General features: G+C 37.6%; 1 protein-coding gene across 3 annotated transcripts in view; it reads right to left on the bottom strand.

Moving 5' to 3' along the window:
* The window catches only part of SLC24A2 (solute carrier family 24 member 2), a 112842-nt gene extending 99086 nt beyond the window's left edge, over positions 1–13756 (bottom strand). For 2 of the 3 annotated variants that reach the window (XM_050329215.1, XM_050329217.1), the window contains exons 1-2: positions 13621–13756; positions 10703–11770 (exon numbers count right to left, since the gene is read on the bottom strand). In XM_050329215.1, the coding sequence (XP_050185172.1) occupies positions 10703–11635 (933 nt within the window). In that variant the 5' untranslated portion in view covers positions 11636–11770; positions 13621–13756. Of the gene's footprint in view, positions 1–10702; positions 11771–13388; positions 13523–13620 lie in introns of those variants that run through there. The other variant, XM_050329216.1, reaches the window with a different exon arrangement.
* Between the last annotated feature and the right edge of the window lie 1249 nt (positions 13757–15005).

Here is a 15005-nt window from a genome sequence, read left to right as displayed (position 1 = left end):
GGCAACTTTTCTAATCCTTTGTTTAAAAAGACTTATGCTTCCTGGCTAAATTTAAGTGAAGAAAGTAATACTTTAAATTCGCGTCCCAACTTACTACACAGTTTCTTGCTTATGTAACAAATTTAAGTAACTGTAATTGCAGCTGTTGGCCTTTCATCTGTATAAGAAATGGCCTTTTTTTCTGCATGAAATGTCATGTTGTAAAGAATAGCACCCTGGGCCATTCCCATGATAGAATCAAGTCCTCATTAGCTTACTGGAAAGCAAGAAATCATCCCACTACAGCGATAAAGACCTCCTGTTTCTATCTCCGTAGAGACATAGGATAGGGAATTATTAATATGACATATTAAGGTATAATAAAATATGCCAATAGCTCAGTACGTCATGTCCTCGGCCTCAGGCAGGAATGATTTTTTGTTTGTTAGGTGTCCAAATTTAAGGAGAAAACCAAACATTTTTCCCTGTATATCTAATCTGGAACGAACCTATGAGAAATGCGCTGCTCAGAAACTTTAAATATTTGAGTAGGTCTTACAGAAATGGGTCACTAGGCAGAAGACAGGTGAAACGGTGTAGGAAGCATGCAAAATTACCACCCTATGGATCTGCACTGTTTCTAACTTATCTTTTCAGACTGAAAATTGTGTGCATACATGCACAGGTGTGCCTACACACACACACACACACACAAATGGTTAATGGTTCCAGTACAGACTAAGACAATCAAAAGGTTACAAAACCACTTAATTATAATGTGTAGAGAAGATTCTGAGTGGCAGCAAATAGTGATTTTATTTCAGAAACTGAACACGAAAAACAATGGTAATATTCCTCCACAATGCAGCCCATGATCTTTCTCTGACTAAATTTTAAAGGAATTTTGCCACTGGTTTTGAGAGGAGACTCACATATTCTGTTCGTGACTTCTGGAGAGAAACTAGGATTGCTGTGTCTGCTTCCAAAAAACTCATTCAGAACTGGAGAACTTCACAGTTTTTCATGGTTTTCAATATATAGAGAAAATAATAACCACTTCCTAATCCAAGCTTTGCAGAGTATTTAATAATTATGTATATCACTGCAGCATTATAAATCCAGCCCAGATCAAGACTTCAAACAGAATATGTTTCCACCAGAAACATTCTAAATTAAAACAAAGTGTAATAAATAAATACAATGAATTTAAGAATAAAGGTGAAAAAAAATAGGAATATTTGAATAATATTCAGAAAAAATTATACAGAAAATATACATAAAGTATGTATATATGTATACATATATACATAAATAATATACAGAAAAAGTAGTTGCTAGACAGCCTGATGCTTTCAAATGACTTCAGATGACCTGTAAATAATAATATGAATCATTTCTAACTACTCCTGAACAAAGCAATTCTTGGAGTTCTAAAATCTGATTTTTTCGACTCAAACACTTGTTTGTCATAAATTTTAGCTAAATGATAATTTGATGATTGTGCATGGTATCAGTAAAAGGACTTCAATTAGCAATTTGATGAAAGCTTGCAGCACAAATTTAAAAACAAAACAAAGCAAAACAAAACAACAAAATTAACATCTGATTAATCCCAAAAGAGGTGCTCATCCTCTACAAACCCTGCAAACTTTAACTTTATCCCTTGGGCAAAAGTCTACATAACTGGACAGGTCTTGAATGATGCCTTGAAGGTCACTCAACACAGGCTGTGACAGCAGACGTGCCTTTTCCTTAGTGCTCTATATCCACTAGAGCTGTTTTACAGCAATGTGAGAGGGTGAAGAGTTTACACTAGTTGGTTATGCAATAAATGTCACTGGTATTACTGCTGACTTCAGACTAGACTCGTAGCACTAAGCAGTTAAGAGGTGATAAAGAAGGATTAATTCCTGAGGAAAATTTTTGATTAATTTGTCAGTGTAGATTGTAGTACAAATTCCCTGCTATCTTAATTCTTCCTCAAAAAAGAAAAAATTTTTTGCCAATCTATTAATTCCTTAAGTGTAGGGCTTCATAGCAATTTTAATATCATTGCAAAAAGGAAGTCATCCAAGAACACAGCTATTTATAGCTGTTCATGTAAATCACGATACAGAAGACATTGGAATAGTAACAGAATAGTGCAAAACACAGTAACTGAGCAGTAACTGTTCTTTGAACTGTTCTGATGAAATTGCATCTGGCAGAGACAGTAAAATCATGCAAAGTGAGCCACTGTTGGTTAAAGTAAAGCAATAGTTATACTGCTAGATATAGCTGCTTTGCAGGCAACATGAGCTCTGAACCCGTCACCTGCTGTAGAAACAAATACATGATCAACACATAAAATTCACATTGCTCTCCCAAGACTCAAGGCTCTGTTCCATTACCAGCAAAGCAATGGCTGTTTTTCCAATACTGCATTTTTTTTTCATTTCTTTTTTTTCAGGTAGGAACACGTACCAACCAACAAATGACCAGTGACAGCAAATACCAACTGTATTTCCTCAAAGATACAGGTATTGCCTGCAAAATAATGAAATGTGGTAATGTACTACAATACATTGTCTGTCAGATGTAATTTGTTTGCCAAGAGTATGCCCTAAGGCTGCTCTAACTTAGGATTTTCAGTTTGGATGTGTCACTGACCTGCACTTAACAATACAACTGCAAGAATTTCATGCACACAAATTTGCAACAAAACCAAACTATACCCATACCATCTGATCTGCCTGTTTCCTCCAAAAGCAAAACAGAGCAACAATAGTACTACTTTGACTTAGGTCCTCTTCTACAAAAAAATGCTGCCTTCTACCAGCTGTATCATTGACTGATACTTGCAAAGATCTATTGTTAGATCACATAGAGAAATAAACAATTCCTTTAAGTTATTTCTAGGACATTTATGTTTAATAAATAATCAACAACTCAGTAACAGCTTGGATGAGGAGGAAAAGACTAATGGTATGCTAACTGTAGAAGAACAGTAAGCACATATCAGTGTAAATAAAACTATATACACAATAAATCATGTTCTCACCAGGTACTCTGAATAGTATTTATCTTTGTACACCACAAGGTACTGAGAGAAGGAACTGTGATTTCATACTGTTGTCTAAGGACCTAGTCTAATGGAGACCAGATTATCATCTCAATACTTTGGTAAGAAAATTAATAATAGTTAAAACATTTGTGCTTGTTTTAGAACAATAAGGTGTCAGGAGCATTCAATAAGAAAGAGTTTTATTTCACCGCCCAAATTTCCAGAATTTTCAAATACACAGTAAAGTATTACTAAGATATTTGGGTTGTACTGATAATGGAAGATTGTGATTTCCAGATAAGTACTTAATGAGGGGTTTTGAATAAAAAAAAAAACCTCATAAAACCGTCACCTTTCTTTTTCTAAATCTCTTATGTCTCCTCTTATGATGCATATCTGTGCATAATAAATTCATTACAATTACCCAGTATTTGCTCTTTCTTGTCATTGCAGGTTATAAAATAGTTGTCAGTGCCAAGAAGTAATTTGAATCTCTAGTTTGTGCCAATAGCACACTTACTGCCATACAGATTTATGGAACCAGCCATTAAGTTAAATAATAAATAATAAAAAAAAGAATGTTTAAATAAAAGATGGCTGAAATACGATGGAATATGTCTAATCTAGGTTATGGTAAAGAAAACACCATTCTTTATTCTACAGACATAGGAACACCACACTGGTCACAGTTTGCAGGTTAGACAAAATTTGGTAAATGTCTGGGGAGAAACTAGGAAGTATTATTCTTCATATTGAAGTTTATTTTATAAACAGCAAAAGAGGTTTCTAAATAGATATGTCTTATTACAGATGTTGCAGCTGTTTACTTACACTCATCTCTAATATGTCTTACCATCTGTTCTATATCCTGTGTATAAAACACTTAAAACTCACTTATCTCACACAGATCTTTTTAAGACAAGTAGGGGAACATACCTTATTTTTCAGAACTTTCCTGACTTCCACTTCTACATCTCTTTTGTTGTAGGACTTTCTTCAGTCTGAACATACTATCCATTATGTAGCAAAAAAATCAAATTGGCTATAATCTTATTCTACAATTGGAAAAGCAAAATCCATTAATTCTTGGGGAAAAAAAAATCAGAGAAAGGACACAAAAGAATCTGTTTTCTCACCTCTACAGTTGGCAGTGGAAAACTGACTCCTGCTAATAAAACCAACAAACCCCCAGATCACCAGCAGGGAAGAAGCACTTCATCAAATCTAATTTTTTTGGGCCTGTGGCCCTGGCAGCGCAGTGTTGGCTGCTGGGGAGTGTCACCACTCAGAAAGGCCAAGGTCACCCCAAAGCCAGCAGTGCCCAGAGCATCACTAAGTGTGGCACCCTCAACACTGCAACAATCACTGCTCTAGGGCAGCTTCCACCACTCCCATCCCATACACACACTTTGAAACACATGTTGTGGAAGGCTTACTACTGCCATTCAAAACAAGATGAGAAAAATAGAGGAGTCAGCTGTGCCTTGCCACTCACAACTAGTATATGATGAGCGCAGCACCACTTAAAGTGAGCAGTGAATGCGGGAGATCTGTATGTAATGGCACAGAAGCTGAGCACTCTCATCCCCAAACTCTGAAGAACTTGTAAAAGCCACTGGATTTTTTTAAACATTTATTTGTGAGATAAATATGGAGAACTACCTTGGGGGGAAAAGGAGAATAATATGGGTCAGATGGAAAAGCAGTACGATGCCGCTGTACCTAGGTCTGGCATTTCTGAATATGCCTGGAAGCAAAACACAGGCATCTGAACATCTTCTCTGTTTTTCTCTGTTTTAAAATAAAGCTCCTTCAGAGATTAAGAACCCCAAAGCAGGCAGATATTTTGAGGTCTGTTATAATGATCTGGGGACTGAAATTCCACCTACAGTCTCCTGTAGCTCTCACATTCTGTTGACAATCTGGACGAAAGTACGGAAAAACATTTATAAAGTCTCAAGACTTTGGGACAGCATATTCCTCTCCTTGTAGAGCTTCTGGCACAACAAATTCAATCACGTCTGGAGTTCTGAAATACAGCATGGTGAACAATTGCCAACACAGCTGGTTTCGTGCAGTCTCTAAGAAGTATCATCTGACTTCTTTCTAATTGCATATGCTTTTTATTTTTCTAATATATTGATGGGTATGTTTTCCCTTTTCTATTAATTAAAGGTGGCACGGTTTTAGCCTTCTTTTTCCTGGCATAATTAATGAGGACTGCCTAATGAATCTTAGTAGATGCCCATGATTTAAGAGCATTTAATCTACAGTACATTTGCATGCTGTCACTTTTGTTCATTACCAGGGTACAAATGTACAAAACAAGAGACTCCAGTAGTGAAAACTATAATCATTGCTTTGTAGTCAGCAAATTACTGAGAGGTGCTAAAAGAAACAGAGAATAGTATCCATTTCACCGTATTAATACTTGCATATATAAGTGCCAGCCTTTGGTTATGGCAGTTAATAGCCCAAACGGAAACAGCAATCCTAACAACCCAAGGCAAATTAACTAACAGTTACTGCTACTGGACTAACAGTAAGTTAACACAGAAGTAGTTTGAAAGTTTTGGACATAAAAAAGCAGATAAAATGTAACACAAAACCAGACTTCTGTCAAATCAAAAGATAGGACAATGACAGTGATGATGCTCATGTTCCAAACATGTATTTTAAACAATATAGCTATCTTGCAAGATCCAGATATCATAGCTCTATATTCTCACACATGCTTGCACAAGTAGACCAAATGTGAAATGTCTGTAGAATAAGCTTCTTACCTCCCTAAGAACATGAAATATTACGAACTATGAAAACTATGAAAAAAAAATCCTTTGCTGGTAGTGAGAGAAGAAAAGTTATCTATAGATAGAATTACAGTTACTATGGGTTCAACATTAGGAAGCCCTGAAAAAGAACTGTTCAGGAGTTTCGGTTTTTCCTATATGCATGCAGGTAATTAATATTTTTCCTGTAATGCACACATATTAGATCATACATTTTAATACTGACTGTGCATATGTAGTGTTAATACAGCCACTGAGCAGAGAAGTACCCAAAAATACTGTTAACAACCTTTCCTTTAGAATGCAAATACTGCCATCAGATACAACATGGCAACACTTGAGATCAATGTGGATCTTAAAATATCACACACAAGCTATGCAAGTTTCTCAAGACAACCAAATTGTCAATAAAATAATAACTATGCCTTGTTGGTAAAAAAAGCTCATTTTCCAAATGCAGTTCTCCGTAAATGTAGAAAACCTGTCTTAACTATACCATAAGCTATTTATCTGAAACGCTACTGTCAGTGAAACAGATGTCGTTGCACAATATCCTTGTGCCACCCACATTCTGTTCTCCTAGCTGCCAAACAGAACTGTTTTGAGTTATTTACCGAAACCATCAGATTCAAGCATTTCTGCAGTGACCTCCGTGCTACATTAAAGAAAGTACTTAAAAACTGACATGTAGTTTCATATGACGTTTTATCACAACATAATATATTCAACCTATCTTCACCAGGACAGACAACAAAGAAAAGATGGCAACCTTAGCAGAAGGTCAAAAGAGTCTAATTTTTAAGAACTTTGAACATCAGTTTTTCCCATTTTCCTCTTCCTGTCTATTATACTCAATTTCAGGCTGCTGTTTTTAAATATCTTCACTAGCTACGGAAGATGTCAAATTAATTTTAAAGTTTCCATCTCGGTACTAAAAAATCATCTTTGCAGGATAGCTACACAAAACCTAAAAATCATGCCACAGAATTAGTTAGGCTGGAAGGAACTTGTGCGGGTATCTGGTGGTGGGATCGTACTACCTACTGTCCGGCGCATTCAGAGCAGCTCACAGGGCTCAGTGCCACTTGTCAGGGACCCACCTTGATCTGCATATGCCATATGCCATCCTACATTGTACAACTTCAAAACAATCTGCTTTTTATTTTGTCTTTTCATGTCGTCTTGCTTTTTCATCCGTTCTTCTTTTATTCACCCTTTTCACAGTGATCTCCAGAGCTCCTCAGTATCAGGTTTCCTTGATGGTTACATGGGGCTATCCACACCTCAACTTCCACAGTTCGAACAGGACCTTGCCAATACACCCTATGAACTCTAAATGCATAAAGCTTGTAGTCTGTTCTCATCCATGTCACAAAATTATTCAGAAAATTCAAGTTACCAGATTTTGTCAACCTGGACCCTTTAATAGTCCAGACTGTATTTCTTTGAAAGCTTGTGAAGGACAATAGTGAGTACAATGAAATTCATGTAGAGTACTCTGTCTACTTTCACATTTGTACAAGGAGCCAACATACTAAATTAAATAAGATCAGAAAAACTAGTTAAGTTCAAATAGTAACACTTTTCTAGTACCAGAAAAAAAAAAAAAAAAAAAAAGTGCTTTAATTCTTAAAAATGGGAAAGGAATCTAAAAGGCATCTATAGAGATATACATGCATTCCAGCAACCTGATGAATACATCTAGAGTAGGTGAAAGCTAAGTAGAAAAATCATTCATATCTAAGACCTTTTCTCATGGGAAATACTGTCCTTGAGAATGTAAAAGCTTCTTCAACCCTTCAAGACAACCGATAATAAAAGTATTGAAATTAATGTTAAAACACATTTTAGTATCTCAAGAGGTTTTTCATCTGATCAGATTTTTACTCTTTGATACTTATTTGCTAATAAGCCACCTAACCCTTCAACTATCCAGCTTTATGATGCCTTATTTAGACTTCTCAAATTTCTTGAGCTGCTTTCAGATTACAACAGTCTTAAAGATAAATACAACACACAAGTTTTTTAGCAGAACACTTGCCAGTTTGGCAGCAGCAGAATCAACAACAGATAGGCAGAGGGAGTGTTGGTTAGAGGAAAGAGAATTTTCTACACTCTCCTGAAATAAAATTATTCCAAGACATACCAACCCACCAGTTTCAGAGAGCTGCCTAGCAATTCTCTGCCCTAATTCGGGAAAAGAGAGTGAAAAAACTTCTACCTAAAAGCCCCTGAGAGTGCAAATTATGTGTTTAGCATATTAACTTGATTATATACAATTTCATTTTGCATTGACAAAGCACACTTTTGATGACTTGGAACAACCTGAGCTAACAGCCAACACTGTAGAAATTAAGTATCCTTTGCCTCCAATAGCCAAGAGTACCACTTCTGTGATACTGAAAACTCTCAGTGTTTATGAAACAAACATATATGTGCATTGCATTTGGTACTAGGCACCAGATCTCAGACTACAAAAAGATTTTATCCTTTGCTTTAGATTATAACTTTTAAGCTAAAAAACCTAGACGTCTCTATCAGGCCTAGGATATGTAATAGGGTTTTTTCCTTGTGTTTTTTCTTTTGTTTTTATTGTTTGTTTTTAAAGCAAGAAAAATAGTAATTAATAATACTAAATAAATTAACAAAGAACTTCACAGGGATTCTTCCCAAAGAACATAATCTGTAATATAATTCTTGCTATGAGAAAATAATGAGTTCATTCATCCTGCTAAATGTTGTTCAATCAAAGAATAAAATAATTCATAATGACTTATAATTTCAAAGTGTCAATGGAATATTCAAAAACAAGTCTTTACAGCATGACTTAAAGAGCAAAAACATGGTCTGACACCTTCAGAAACTGTCTTCACCAGGAAGCAGAAAATATTTGTTAGCTAAATTGCAACAAAATTAAAGCATCTTTTATCTTCCTTTACCCCTCAATGATTTTTGAACACATTATTTTATCATTTTAATTAGCTTCAAAATAATTCAGGAAAAACATTTTCATGAAACATATGATGCAAAGCTTGTGTTTTCAGGAAAAGTAGCCAGTTTTCTGATTTTTTTCATCACTACCTGAAATTGTGTACCTATATTATGAACAAACTCTAAGTAATAAAAATATGAAACAATAAATGAGTGGTCCTAAAGGTATATTTTTAAAATCTAGTCCACCTAGAGTACTTCAAATATAAATAATGTTCAAAACAGCCCGCAAATGATTTATTCTTCTGTTCAGTTCAAAATAATTGAGCATTTACTTTGGTATATAGCTACTCTCACTACCTCACCCTATAGCCTGGGCAACACAAGGCAGTTGCTTTTCATATTGATAATTGTTTAAGACCAGTTATAGATTTATATTTTCTGTCCAGTTTATGGACAGATGAAAATGCATTAAATGGTTGTTTCAAATACAGTAGTCTTCCTGTCATTACCCAAATTTAGACAAACTGTCAAAGTACTTACAATGTACTGTGAAATCTTACATTATTTAGAAACCAATTAACATAGTTAAAAAAGCCCTTCATTAATTAGAGCAAGTACTTTGTTGGTGTTGACCTTTCTTTTCATTTACTTATAAAATCCCAATTGCGCATTTTGAGAAAGATAAAGATGAGTACACTTATTTTGAGAAAAAAAAAACTATAACAAAAGTGAAAAAAATAAAGTTACAAGTTAAGTGTACAGCTGTTAATCCTGGTTAGAAAAAAAAATAAATAAGTGAGAATTTCTGGATTTTAATTTTGATGGACTTGTTTTGTTCTTGCCCTAAAACTGAATGCACCTGTCATAACTGCTAAAATATCCAGCTCTTTCCTCAAAGATAGGCATATAGGCTTCTGTGAGTCATGAACAAGTGGCCCTCTCTACAGTTTTATGTGGTCTGTTTGTATGGTTGTACATTTATGTTGTTGGATTGTGTCTTTTCCAAACCCTTCATACAGGACTGTTAAACAAAGGAAAGGAAACAGTGAACTTCAGTTCAGCTGCCTGATACTTTGAGTAATTACTGCATAATACAACCTTATCTGATGAATAACCCCAATGTCATATAAAAACAGACAATTCAATTTCAGAATTAAGCATCCAGTTAAAATACTATTACATACATACGTATTTATGGGTTCAGCTTCATAGATCCCTTAAATATTGCCTGCTTTAAGAAGAGAGCTGTTTAAAAGATTGTAATATTTGCTGAAGACCCACCAAGCCCTCTATGCGTAAATTTCATTCTCCACTTGAGGCCAAAAATTAGTTCGCATAGTTGGAAATACCTTAAATGGGAAACATCCTCCTTAAACAGAGGATCTACGACTTTTGCCATTGTGGTCACTGTTTTTCAGAGATTTCTTTCATTTAATTGCCACTAACTACAGCAGGAAGTTATTATTTCATTATCAGCATCAGTAGACGAAAAACGCATAAAAAAATAAATTTGTATACTGTTCTGAATGATTTGGGCGGTTTTGAGGAAGAAAGTGCACTAGAAGTCTTTAAAAAGCCAAATTTTGCCACAAGATTCTCCCCAGATATTGTTACTGCTTTATCCAAAAGCTTAGGGAAAAAAATAGTAGCTATATTTCAGACCTCATCGATGTGCCAGACTGCTGAGTAAAGGTTTGTGTCTGTATGCTGGCATTTTTTTTTCTTTCTTTCTATTTGATCAGGATAATTCTGAAGCAAAAAGCTATTGATTTACTAGAAGGCTACCCTTGTTTTTTATTTTCAGTCCTGTCGATTTTGACTAAACAAAAAGACATTTGAGCAAAACATGGAACTATTTTATATTGGTTACTGTACTATATTAGTATCCTTATAATACCAAAGGACTCAGCACTTATAAGGATATTATTACATATAATTCAATAGAAAATTGACCAACCTTTCCTTCAGCATCTGTTGTTACCTTCTCAACCTTGTTCCTGTTTAAAAATTTCTTCACCCACTCTTCTACTTGAACATTGAACTTCATGAAAGTCACATAGAAAAAATACGCTGTCAGGAGTGTTATGCTTTCCCACCACATTATGAAGTTATCCAGAAAAAAGATGATTAGCAAGATCAAGTCAATGATGTAAAAGGACATATCTCGAAAGAGTGGCCACCAAGTAAGGTTCAAGATCTCTTTAGAAAATAAAGCACACATTCCAATAACAAACAGGATATTGAACACGGCAGATCCCACTATTGTACCAATGCCAACATTGCTGTGGGATATAAACACTCCTATTAAAGAAGTGAAGAGTTCTGGGGCTGACCCACCAGCAGCCATGAAGGTTGCCCCTGCCACATCATCAGAAATGGCCAGTTTTTCAGTGATGACAGTCAAGGAAGGAACAAAGAATTCATCGCAGACTATGGCTAAGGCTATAAACATGTAAATCATTCCAATTATATGGAGGATCACTGCTCCCTGCCTTCTCTCCTCAAGAGAGAAAAGGTCCGTGGGATACTCTCCCTTTGAATGATCATCTGTTTCATTGTCATGCCCAGCTTCATATCTCAGAGAAACATGTTGGTCTGGACTGCCGCTTTGATTCTGTTCAGTGAAATCCAACAGAGTTCTTTGGTGCCCACGCACCAGCTTTTGGCTATCTAGGCTGCTGACCGGTGCCATCCTATGTGGTTCCATCTTGAAAAAGGCACTCATTGAAAGTGAGAAAGTACTAATGGCAACTACACTGACAAGAAGCCCTACAACTCGTATCAGTCTCAGTTTTTTCCGAACATTCTGGTGCCATCTGCAACCAAACAGTGGTTCTTCCAAACACCACTCCTCCAAGACACCAGCAAGAGTTTTTTTCTGAAGAGCCATTTTGTGTGAGATGCTGAGGGAGTCAGATGAACTGTTCCTTCATACTTTTCTCCAGCTTTGAAGTTAGAAGTGCTTTAAGAGTCTTCCCAGAATCAAGTACTTTTACTCTTCGCAGGATGTATTTTCTTCATTAGTCTTAAAAGGACAAACATATTATTAATATTAGTGAAAGAGCATGTAATTAGAAACTTCTAAAGGACTGAGTGAAATTTAAAATTTAAAGCAGAATATTACCAGCTGTAACATAAAGACCTGACACATTCCACCAGACACAGCAATGACATTTTGGTTTAAGCAATAACTCTGTGAATAACAGTCTATGATCATTTTATGCCTCTCATATGCCTACGAGCCACTGTCCTCCTCAGTTACTGACAAAAAAAAAACCAACTCCTGGAAGGTAAAAACTGTCCACAGATGTTGCATAAAAATGAAGAAACTACTATTTTGATGGATAAACCAAAGATTATTATCTCATTAACTACTTTCTACTAATATCATATAATGTCCAAATCCCAAATGCAGGGGCAATAATGTCCAAAAAAACAAGCAACGTGCTAACAAGCATCTCATCAGACCTTTGGGCAGCTGAGGCAGCATTAATTGAAATATTACGCATGCACAGAGAAACAGTCAATGATATGTACGTAAAGCACAATGCCGTTCGAACAGGATCAATGTGGAGTTTCTTTAGCTCCTCTGTAAAATCAGCTCAGGTTTACAGAGACTCAGCTTGCTTCTGATCAGACCTAGGACATTAGCCTGAATGAGCCAAGAAAAAATTTTCAGTCACCCCTGGTTTCGTTTGGGTTTATGGCAAGCATTCATCTAGAAATGTGGGATGTTACTGAGAATATCTATGTGGTACTTTTTAAAAGTGCTCCTCTTACAGATCCTTAATAAAATAGTTTAGATTTACAAAAGAGTTGATCCTGAAACAAATGAAATGGTGAGAAATTATGTGAGAATGACTATTCATGTATGCCAGAGACGAGCATACTGGACCAACACCACTTCTAAAACAGAAAAAAAACATCTAGACAACATCTAGGTGCTTTGGTTATTGAATTGGAGGAATATTTGTAATGTAGAACTTAGTTACATATGCATCATGCTCAGTAGTGTGCATTTTATATGAAACAAAAGATAAGATACTCTCTTAATAGAACTGATTATTAGTCTTTAGTATTACTGCGCAAAAGATACTTTGTTATATCTCTTTTTCAAGTAATTTGTAGCAACAGCTGAATACTGAACAATCTATTAATCAGTAGAATATTGATTTTGTATTCTCAAATGCAGGATTTCAGCTATTACATGCGGTTATTTCCCTAACACTTAATAAGTAACTTGCAGTTTCTCCTGATTTTTTTTCAAACAGTTTCCATACTAAGCCGATGTCATTAAGACATACTCCATCCTCAAGGTGCAGCACCTCAGCGGAGATATTTTATTTTCCATCTCAGAGTTACTACTCGACGGACTGTCACGAAAACATCAAGCAGGGAAGTCATCTGAACGACACCGTAGCCGCTTTGCGCAGCCCGCGGCGCCGGGCCAATGACCGCGGTCCCCTGACCATCACACGAACGGGGTAGGGGAAAAGCGCTCAGCTCTCTCCTGCCCTGGAACTTGCACGGCCAGCCGTGCTACACCGCTCCCGACACCGCGGACCTCAGACCCCGGTGGAGCGCAGCGCAGCACCTCGGCCGCCCCGCCTTCTCCCTCATCCCCCCGCGGAGATGCCGCAGACCTCGCCTAAGCCCAACTTCGCACCGCTCCGCGCCGCAAACAAACTTTTTTTCCCCTCCGAAAGGGCAGTGGGTCCAGTTCCAAAGCGAAGAGCCCCGGAGGCACCGACCGGGCAGCTCGGGGCACCGGTCCCCCCTCGGCAGCCGGTCCCGCCCATGGAGGCGGGAATTTGCGGCCGGGAGTCCCCGCATCGCCGCAGCCCAACCCCCGCCCGCGCACCCCGCGGCGCTCACCCGGAGCTGCGCTGCGCTGCGCTGCGCTGCGCTGCGCTGCGCGCCGGCCCGGGCGCCGGGCAGGGGCTCGGGAATGAGCGGGGCTGGGCACGGGCACCGGCGATCCGAGCGCGGTCCCTCGGCACACCGACTGCGGCGGGCGGCGGCAGCGGGTCCGCCCCGCGCAGGCGGGGCAGAAGGCGCCCCGCCCCGCCCGCCGCGCTCCCACGGGAGCTTGGGCAGTGGCCAAGCCAGGCTGGCACGGAATCTATTTTTTTTTGCCCCCCCTTTTCCCCTTCATCTTGCGTTAGCAGGTACGGTTTAACTTAGGTGAAATTCAGCGTTTCCAGCAAAGGTCATAAGCCTCGAGGAGTAAGGTAATTTCAAGGCCTTCTGATTAAAATATCCTTTATGCCAAATGTTTTCTGGAGGGAAAGCAGGACATGAAAGAAAAAGACATTTATTTTTGGTTTTGTTTTTAAGGAAGATGACATGCCCACGATAAAGTTATTAATCTTGATTCGTTTACTTCTGAACAGAGATTTCTTCAAACTGCAATTCAAAGTCACCGCAGAGAACAATAAAGATGCACTGAACACACAAGAAAATAGGCTAAGTTCTTAGCCAGAACTGTCTCCTTCTATTTTGGTCTTCATCTTTCAACATTATTATTTCTCCAAGAAACTGTGTTTCAGTTAGTAATTGATTCAAAACTCACATGCATTGAAACTATTACAATGCAGCTCTATCCTAGGTAATTCCCAGTGGCACATGCTGTAGATCTATTAGAGTTACACACGTGATGCTCTTTTGAAATATCACTTGCACTCATCCTCTATACCATTATTAGAAAAGCCTGCATGGTAATTCATGAATAAATCAAAGTAATCTGGTGTAGGAAGGCTAGCACCCCTGAAAGACCCTCATTGGTATGGGGCAGTTAGGAGTGATCCTTCATGTGGAAATCCTTAAAAAACGCAGACCGCAGATGAGACCAAAGAGATTCAGGGGGATTGGGAGGGACAGTGTTTGAAATCTGGGAGCAGTTTGTTAAACAGCTCACTAACACTGCTCTGCTTTCAGTGACATCCTTTTCACATTCTGAAAAGTCCTACTGTAAGAGGTGAACTCTCAGTCTCTTTGGGGTGAAGAATAACTTTGCTTTTTACAACTTCTACCTTTTTCATTTTGAACTCTGACTTCATCCCTTGACAAAGAGAAAATAACTGATACTTGGTGCTCCATGAAGAATACAAAACTAAAAGAATTTTTATTAAGCGATAAAACACAAATATTGCAAGAATCATTAGGGTATCACAGGAAACATAAGGATTGTAGGGATAGGCCTGGGGTGGAAATACTCTGTATTTCTACACTATCAGTTTATAGCACCTGGGCAATTTGGG

The sequence above is a fragment of the Myiozetetes cayanensis genome, unplaced genomic scaffold (assembly GCF_022539395.1).
Source record: "Myiozetetes cayanensis isolate MyiCay16 unplaced genomic scaffold, myiCay2020 scf4, whole genome shotgun sequence".
Taxonomy (NCBI): Eukaryota; Metazoa; Chordata; class Aves; order Passeriformes; family Tyrannidae; genus Myiozetetes; species Myiozetetes cayanensis.
Note: the sequence above shows the minus strand (reverse complement) of the source record. Positions and strands in the feature narration are given on the sequence as shown.